At 46.2% G+C, this 8,640-nt stretch overlaps 1 protein-coding gene across 1 annotated transcript; it reads right to left on the reverse strand.

Annotated features, from left to right (window-relative positions):
- Positions 1–4,769: 4,769 nt before the first annotated feature.
- LOC119962462 (histone H2B.3-like) lies at positions 4,770–8,112 on the reverse strand. The gene is made up of 2 exons (XM_038790413.1): positions 7,934–8,112; positions 4,770–5,015 (listed from the first exon to the last, which is right to left on the reverse strand). The coding sequence occupies exons 1-2, from the start codon at positions 8,054–8,056 to the stop codon at positions 4,839–4,841; spliced, it is 300 nt and encodes a 99-aa protein (XP_038646341.1). The 5' UTR covers positions 8,057–8,112; the 3' UTR covers positions 4,770–4,838.
- Positions 8,113–8,640: the final 528 nt, after the last annotated feature.

Here is an 8,640-nt window from a genome sequence, read left to right on the forward strand (position 1 = left end):
AGTATGGGCTGAGGTTAGAAACAGGAAAGGAGAGGTCACACTGCTGGGAGTTTTCTATAGGCCACCTAATAGTTCTAGAGATGTAGAGGAAAGGATGGCGAAGATGATTCTGGAAAAGAGCGAAAGTAACAGGGTAGTTGTTATGGGAGACTTTAACTTTCCTAATATTGACTGGAAAAGATATAGTTCGAGTACATTGGATGGGTCGTTCTTTGTACAATGTGTGCAGGAGGATTTTCTGACACAATATGTTGACAGGCCAACAAGAGGTGAGGCCACTTTGGATTTGGTTTTGGATAATGAACCAGGCCAGGTGTTAGATCTGGAGGTAGGTGAACACTTTGGAAACAGTGACCACAATTCGGTGACCTTTACATTAGTGATGGAAAGGGATAAGTATACCCCGCAGGGCAAGAGTTATAGCTGGGGGAAGGGCAATTATGATGCCATTAGACATGACTTAGGATGTGTAGGTTGGAGAAGTAGGCTGCAAGGGTTGGGCACACTGGATATGTGGAGCTTGTTCAAGGAACAGCTATTGCGTGTTCTTGATCAGTACGTACCAGTCAGACAGGGAGGAAAGGGTAGAGCGAGGGAACCGTGGTTTACCAAAGAAGTGGAATCTCTGGTTAAGAGGAAAAAGGAGGCCTATGTGAAGATGAGGCGTGACGTTTCAGTTGGGGCACTTGATAGTTACAAGGAAGCGAGGAAGGATCTAAAGAGAGAGCTAAGACGAGCAAGGAGGGGACATGAAAAGTCTTTGGCAGGTAGGATCAAGGAAAACCCAAAAGCTTTCTATAGGTATGTCAGGAATAAAAGAATGACTAGGGTAAGAGTAGGGCCAGTCAAGGACAGTGGTGGGAAGTTGTGTGTGGAGGCTGAGGAGATAAGCAAGATACTAAATGAATACTTTTCGTCAGTATTCACTCAGGAAAAAGATAATATTGTGGAGGAGAATGCTGAGACACAGGCTATTAGAATAGGTGGCATTGAGGTGCGTAGGGAAGAAGTGTTGGCAATTCTGGACAAGGTGAAAATAGATAAGTCCCCGGGGCCTGATGGGATTTATCCTAGGATTCTCTGGGAAGCCAGGGAAGAGATTGCTGAGCCTTTGGCTTTGATTTTTAGGTCATCATTGGCTACAGGAATTGTGCCAGAGGACTGGAGGATAGCAAATGTGGTCCCTTTGTTCAAGAAGGGGAGTAGAGATAACCCCGGTAACTATAGGCCGGTGAGCCTAACGTCTGTGGTGGGTAAAGTCTTGGAGAGGATTATAAGAGATACGATTCATAATCATCTAGATAGGAATAATATGATTAGGGATAGTCAGCATGGTTTTGTGAAGGGTAGGTCATGCCTCACAAACCTTATCGAGTTCTTTGAGAAGGTGACTGAACAGGTAGACGAGGGTAGAGCAGTTGATGTGGTGTATATGGATTTCAGTAAAGCATTTGATAAGGTTCCCCACGGTCGGCTATTGCAGAAAATACGGAGGCTGGGGATTGAGGGTGATTTGGAGATGTGGATCAGAAATTGGCTAGTTGAAAGAAGACAGAGAGTGGTGGTTGATGGGAAATGTTCAGAATGGAGTTCAGTTATGAGTGGCGTACCACAAGGATCTGTTCTGGGGCCATTGCTGTTTGTCATTTTTATAAATGACCTAGAGGAGGGCGCAGAAGGATGGGTGAGTAAATTTGCAGACGACACTAAAGTCGGTGGAGTTGTAGACAGTGCGGAAGGATGTTGCAGGTTACAGAGGGACATAGATAAGCTGCAGAGCTGGGCTGAGAGGTGGCAAATGGAGTTTAATGTGGAGAAGTGTGAAGTGATTCACTTTGGAAAGAATAACAGGAATGCGGAATATTTGGCTAATGGTAAAATTCTTGGTAGTGTGGATGAGCAGAGGGATCTCGGTGTCCATGTACATAGATCCCTGAAAGTTGCCACCCAGGTTGATAGGGTTGTGAAGGAGGCCTATGGTGTGTTGGCCTTTATTGGTAGAGGGATTGAGTTCCGGAGCCATGAGGTCATGTTGCAGTTGTACAAAACTCTAGTACGGCCGCATTTGGAGAATTGCATACAGTTCTGGTCGCCTCATTATAGGAAGGACGTGGAAGCTTTGGAACGGGTGCAGAGGAGATTTACCAGGATGTTGCCTGGTATGGAGGGAAAATCTTATGAGAAAAGGCTGATGGACTTGAGGTTGTTTTCGTTAGAGAGAAGAAGGTTAAGAGGTGACTTAATAGAGGCATACAAAATGATCAGAGGGTTAGATAGGGTGGACAGCGAGAGCCTTCTCCCGCGGATGGAGGTGGCTAGCACGAGGGGACATAGCCTTAAATTGAGGGGTAATAGATATAGGACAGAGGTCAGAGGTGGGTTTTTTACGCAAAGAGTGGTGAGGCCGTGGAATGCCCTACCTGCAACAGCAGTGAACTCGCCAACATTGAGGGCATTTAAAAGTTTATTGGATAAGCATATGGATGATAAGGGCATTGTGTAGGTTAGATGGCCTTTAGTTTTTTCCATGTCGGTGCAACATCGAGGGCCGAAGGGCCTGTACTGCGCTGTATCGTTCTATGTTCTATCTGACTGCAATAAAGCCACAGTTGTACCCAATCTGAGTCTTTGCACAATTGATCGTGCGTCAGTATTGTTCTGTGTACAGTCCAGACAGATTGTTCCATACATGAAAAAACATAGGACATATGATAAATACACAATGTAAATACATAGACACAGGCACCGAGTGAAGCATACAGGAGCGTAGTGCTACTCAGTAGAGAAGATGTGTGAAGAGATCAGATAAGTCCATAAGAGGGTAGTTTAGGAGTCTGGTGACAGTGGGGAAGAAGCTGTTTTTGAGTCTGTTCGTGCGTGTTCTCAGACCTCTGTATCTCCTGCCCGATGGAAGAAGTTGGAAGAGTGAATAAGCCGGGTGGGAGGGACCCTTGATTATGCTGCCCGCTTTCCCCCGGCAGCGGGAGGTGTAGTTGGAGTCAATGGATGGGTGGCAGGTTCATGTGATGGACTGGGTTGTGTTCACAACTCTGTAGTTTCTTAGTCTTGGGCCAAGCAGTTGCCATACCAGGCTGTGATGCAGCCAGATGGGATGCTTTCTATGGTGCATCTGTAAAAGTTGGTAAGAGTCAGTGTGGACATGCCGAATTTCCTTAGTGTCCTGAGGAAGTATAGGCGCCGTTGTACTTTCTTGGTCGCGGTGTCGACATGGGTGGACCCGGACAGATTGGTGGCGATGTACACACCTAGGAATTTGAAACTGCTAACCATCTCCACCTCGGCCCCATTGATGCTGACAGGGGTGTGTGTGATGCGACCATCAATTCACTCTGAGACACGAGTTGGAGTAAACTGTGGCTTTAATAGGCTTACAACTGAGCCTGCCTGCGACTGTGCTGAACTGAGGGCTGACTCGCAGGACCGCAGCACTTATACTCCCTAAAGGGGGCGGAGCCCTGTACATGCTCCTCATCTCCCCCGGTGGGCAGAGCCGCACAGTGGCTCACAGATGGGGCCCACAGGGACAACAGTGAGAATTACCAGTTACACATTCACCAGTGTGCACATTACTTTGCTTCCTGAAGTCAATGACCAGCTCATTTAGTTTTGCTGACATTGAGGGAGAGATTGTTATCATTACACCACTCCACTAGGTTCTCTATCTCCCTCCTGTACTCTGACTCATCGTTACTCAAGAGGTCAACAGACCCAATTTGTCTTTCCATCATCCCAACCTTGCCCCAAGACATTTTCTTCACCCCCCCACAGACCATTGCCTTTAATACCTTCCAAAACATGAAGGTTAAACCTTCCCGTTTTGATTGAGCCCCACACAATCCTCTATTACCAAATCCATTTCCTCGCAGTGCTTTTCTCTGCTGTCAAATCAAACCTCCAATCCACATATGGTCTGAAATCACAACTGTTGCACATCCCACTCCCAACAGAGAAAAAAGAAATCTAATCGGGAAGGTACTGGATGCAAGTAAACTCTCTCCCAGATGCCTAAATCGCCACTGCTACTTGGGTATGACCCATCGATCCAGGGTGCATTTTACAGATGCACCATAGAAAGCATCCTATTGGGCTGCATCACAGCCTGGTATGGTAACTGCTCAGCCCAAGGCTGTAAGTAACTACAGAGTTGTGAACACAACCCAATCGACATGCAGATAAAAATCATCCCCATTCAAATCCAGGTTTGGGATGGACATCCAACACACTGATCCAGACCCCCACCAAAACCACACTCACATCCCACCCTCCCAGATCCCACTCACCCCCCCCATACCATCCTTTTGTTAAGCACAAGCACGACTTGGGAATCAAGCCTAGAACATCTGCCCCACACAACCTTTTCTTAAGCTCGTCTGGTCCTTGACCCACAGATGCATCCCCTGCAGGAAAACCACATTTGCCTTTCACCCTCCACATCTATTAAGGGCCACCGTCCCACCCGGAAACTCCCCAACACCCTGCCACAATCACAGTCCCCTTGCCCTGTTAGCCATCAGGAACGCCAAGAAAGCCCTCAGAGTTCCACCCAGTGACAGTGAAGGAGCAGCAATAAAGATTCAAATCAAAACAACATGCATGACCGAGGGAGGATGTCACTCCTGCACAGCGTCCCTCTGAAGTGGCCAGGCCAGTTTTCCTGACCTCACCAGCAATGCCCATGGACCAATGATCTTCACCTATCTGTCAGGGTTAGACAGGAGAGCAGGGAGAGATAAAGTAAGGCAATGTAGTCATATCAAACTATTTATTGAAAAAATAAAATGTTACATTAATATATACACACAGCAGAATTGGAAGTTTTATTTAATAGTAGCCTCCATGAGCAGACTGCTCAGAGCACGCTGAACTTCTTGGCTGGTGATGGTGCGTCTCTTGTTGTAGAGGGATAACCTGGCAGCCTCAGCAGCTATCTGGTCAAATAGAGACGAGGAATTCAGCCACACAGACTCCACGGGGCTCCCATGTTCTGGATGTGCCTGTAAATACAAAGTGGAAAAATGAGCTTATGCACTTCGGAAGGAGGAATTTAGGCATAGACGATTTTTTTAAATGGGGAAATCAGAAGCACAAAGGGTATTCTAGATTCTCTAAGGTTAACGGCAGGCTCAGTTGGCAGTTAAGGCGGCAAATGTACAGCATTCATGTCGAGAGGGCTAGAATACAAGACCAGGGATGTACTTCTGAGGCTGTACAAGGCTCTGGTCAGACCCCATTTGGAGTATTGTGAGCAGTTTTGGGCCCCATATCTAAGGAAGGATGTGCTGGCCTTGGAAAGGGGCCAGAGGAGGTTCACAAGAATGATCCCTGGAATGAAGAACTTGTCAGAAGAGGAACGGTTGAGGACTCTGGGTCTGTACATGTTGGAGTTTAGAAGGACAAGTGTGGAGGTGATTGTATTGAAACTTACAGGATTCTGCAAGGCAGGGCAGCACGGTGGTGTAGTGGGTTAGCCCTGCAGCCATTCTCCCCATGTCTGCGTGGATTTTGCCCCCACAACCCAAAAGATGTTCAGGGTAGGTGGATTGGCCATGCTAAATTGCCCCCTTTTTGGAAAAAATGAATTGGATACTCTAAATTTATTTAAAAAGGATACTGCGAGGCCTGGTAGAAGTGGACGTGGAGGGGATGTTTCCACTTGTAGGAAAGACTAGAACCAGAGGACACCATCTCAGCCTGAAGGGACGATCCTTTAAAACAGAGATGAGGAGGAATTTCTTCAGCCAGAGGGTGGTGAATCTGTGGAACTCTTTGCCGCAGAAGTCTGTGGAGGCCAATTCATGGAGTGTCTTTAAGACAGAGATAGATACTTGATCAATAAGGGGATCAGGGGTTATGGGGAGAAGGCAGGAGAATGGGGATGGGAAAATATCAGCTATGGTTGAATGGCAGAGCAGACTCAATGGGCCGAGTGGCCCAATTCTGCTCCCATGTCTGATAGTAAAGCAGATACCATGGATTCCATGAAAAGGGGACATCAGATAGACAGGATATTTAGGAGATTAGAATACAGGGTGTAATGTTGCACTTGTTTCTATCAGTGCAGCTCCAACACACAAGAATTTACCACCATCAAAGCAGTCTGCTTGATCAGCACATCACACCCAGCAGTGTACCTTCCACTGCAGCAACTAACGAGGCCTTCAACAAAACCCATGATCTCTATTACCCAAGGCAGCAGGAACAGAGGTGGTGTACTGGTAATGTCACTGGACTTGGGAGTCCCAAGGCCCTGCAGCCATGGGTTCAAATCCCATCATAGCAGCTGGTGGAATTTAAAATTAATACATTCATAATTAGTTTAGCCAGTGACAGGTGACCATGACAATTGTTGAGAACACCCATCTGGATTGTAGTGAAGGAAATCTGCCGTCCTTACCCAGTCTGGCCTACTGTGTGACTCCACTGCCCTCTGAAATGACCAAGACACTCAGTTCAAGGGGAATGGGGAACAAATGCTGGTCCAGCCAGAGACACCCACATCCAATGGGAAACATTCCCCCCATTTAACTTCTCTCTCTCCCCCCTCTCTCTCTTCCCCCCCCCCCCCCCCAAAAAAACCTGGAGCCCAAAGCTCAGGCCAACTGGCCGCTACTGGTTAATATTTTACTGGACTAACTGCCTCTTATCACCTTCCCCAGCACACTAATCCATCTCTTTCTCTCTCCCCCCCCCCCAACCCCCACACACACATTAATGGCCCCAAGCACCCAATTAGTGAGAAAGAGTATCTATAGTCAATTATCATCAAGACCAGTGGCAACAGGTTGCAGATATTACTGACATGATAAAATCCCAAGAGAGCGCACGGTTATGAAGCACTGGTCAGTTATAACTGGTTACTTTGACAGAATATACTAGAAGATTCTGAGGGGCTTCTGGGAGTGTATAAATCACTAACAACCTACTTGCAGCAAAGGCCACCTGGTGTTTTAAGGGTTAATATGCTAGCAGGTGACTCCTGCTCCATAATGGAGGTCATTGACTAACTCAAGAATTAGAGTTTATAGTTAATGGTTCAGAATCCATTACAGTATATAGTTTGGCAAATTCCAGACTGGTGTTAATATTTAGGGTTTGCCAAAGAGAAAAAAGATTTGCCAGTCATATCCCAGAGAGAGCAGATAGGATTGATTCTCTCCAGTGTGGTTCACTCGTATTACATAGAACATAGAACGATACAGTGCTGTACAGGCCCTTCGGCCCTCGATGTTGCACCGACATGGAAAAAACTAAAGGCCATCTAACCTACACTATGCCCTTATCATCCATATGCCCTTATCATCCATATGCTTATCCAGTAAACTTTTAAATGCCCTCAATGTTGGCGAGTTCACTACTGTTGCAGGTAGGGCATTCCACGGCCTCACCACTCTTTGCGTAAAAAACCCACCTCTGACCTATATCTATTACCCCTCAATTTAAGGCTATGTCCCCTTGTGCTAGCCACCTCCATCCGCGGGAGAAGGCTCTCGCTGTCCACCCTATCTAACCCTCTGATCATTCTGTATGCCTCTATTAGGTCACCTCTTAACCTTCTTCTCTCTAACGAAAACAACCTCAAGTCCATCAGCCTTTCCTCATAAGATTTTCCCTCCATACCAGGCAACATCCTGGTAAATCTCCTCTGCACCCGTTCCAAAGCTTCCACGTCCTTCCTATAATGAGGCGACCAGAACTGTACGCAATAATGGTTTGTGTAACCAATACGCAGTGTTGGTTTAACTGAATTACAATCCTGCAGATACAGAGGAGGGAGAATTAAATTAATTACTGTACCATTTTGTGCAGTAGCAATTAAATGAAGTGGACTATTTTCTACCTACAAGTATTACCGTCTGTCCCCAACTCAATGAGTGAACAGTGCCAACACATCAAAGATTCCCCCACCCCATACCTGTTTTGACATCTTATAGATGTAAGTTGTATATCTGTTCTTCCGCTTGAAATTGGTTCTTTTCTCAGCTTTGCCCAGTGCCACAGATTGCTTGGTTTTGACAACAGGAGCCACTGCCTTCATTATCACCTGGATTCTGTGACCAAATTCAAAAACAGAGAGGGAGCAAGAACTTTCCAACCCAGTCCTCAAATAATTCTCTATCTGGCCCCAAAAAGCTGCTTTAAAATACTCTCCAATCACCTGATGCCAATTAGAACAATTTGTATTTAAATGATCACAATTCTTCTGATCTTTTTATTGCCCCCATTAAAGTAATCAAGTTTAAATAGGCTTTCCCTGAAGGAATGGAAGATTAGGGTAGAGTGTCTGCAGTGGAGGTGGTGGAGGCGGCATCCTGGCATTTTCACTTGGCTAGTAAACGAGAAACCCAGGGTAATCATCTGGGGACCTGGGTTCAAATCCTGTTCCTGCAGATGGTGCAATTTGAACTCAATAAAAATCTGGAGTGTCTTCCCTGTGTCCTGTAACTCGAACAGTTAGCAGGGAATTCTCTGGTGATGCTCGTCCAAGTTTATTTTTAAAGATGAGGAACTGTCAGAGATCTGTTGCCATGCCGATACAGCACAGGAATTAGGAAGGCAAATGGCTTGTTAGCTTTATCTTAAAGATGTATTAGAGTAAAGGCAGGATGGCCATGTGGTATT

Source organism: Scyliorhinus canicula, chromosome 2 (assembly GCF_902713615.1).
Source record: "Scyliorhinus canicula chromosome 2, sScyCan1.1, whole genome shotgun sequence".
Taxonomy (NCBI): Eukaryota; Metazoa; Chordata; class Chondrichthyes; order Carcharhiniformes; family Scyliorhinidae; genus Scyliorhinus; species Scyliorhinus canicula.

Bases quoted from the DNA above. Each gene is read 5' to 3' on its own strand.
- LOC119962462 (XM_038790413.1), bottom strand. From the start codon at position 8,056: ATGAAGGCAGTGGCTCCTGTTGTCAAAACCAAGCAATCTGTGGCACTG. The intron at 5,016-7,933 runs GTATGGGGTGGG...TTGTATTTACAG, and splicing joins TCTATAAGATGTCAAAACAG to GCACATCCAGAACATGGGAG.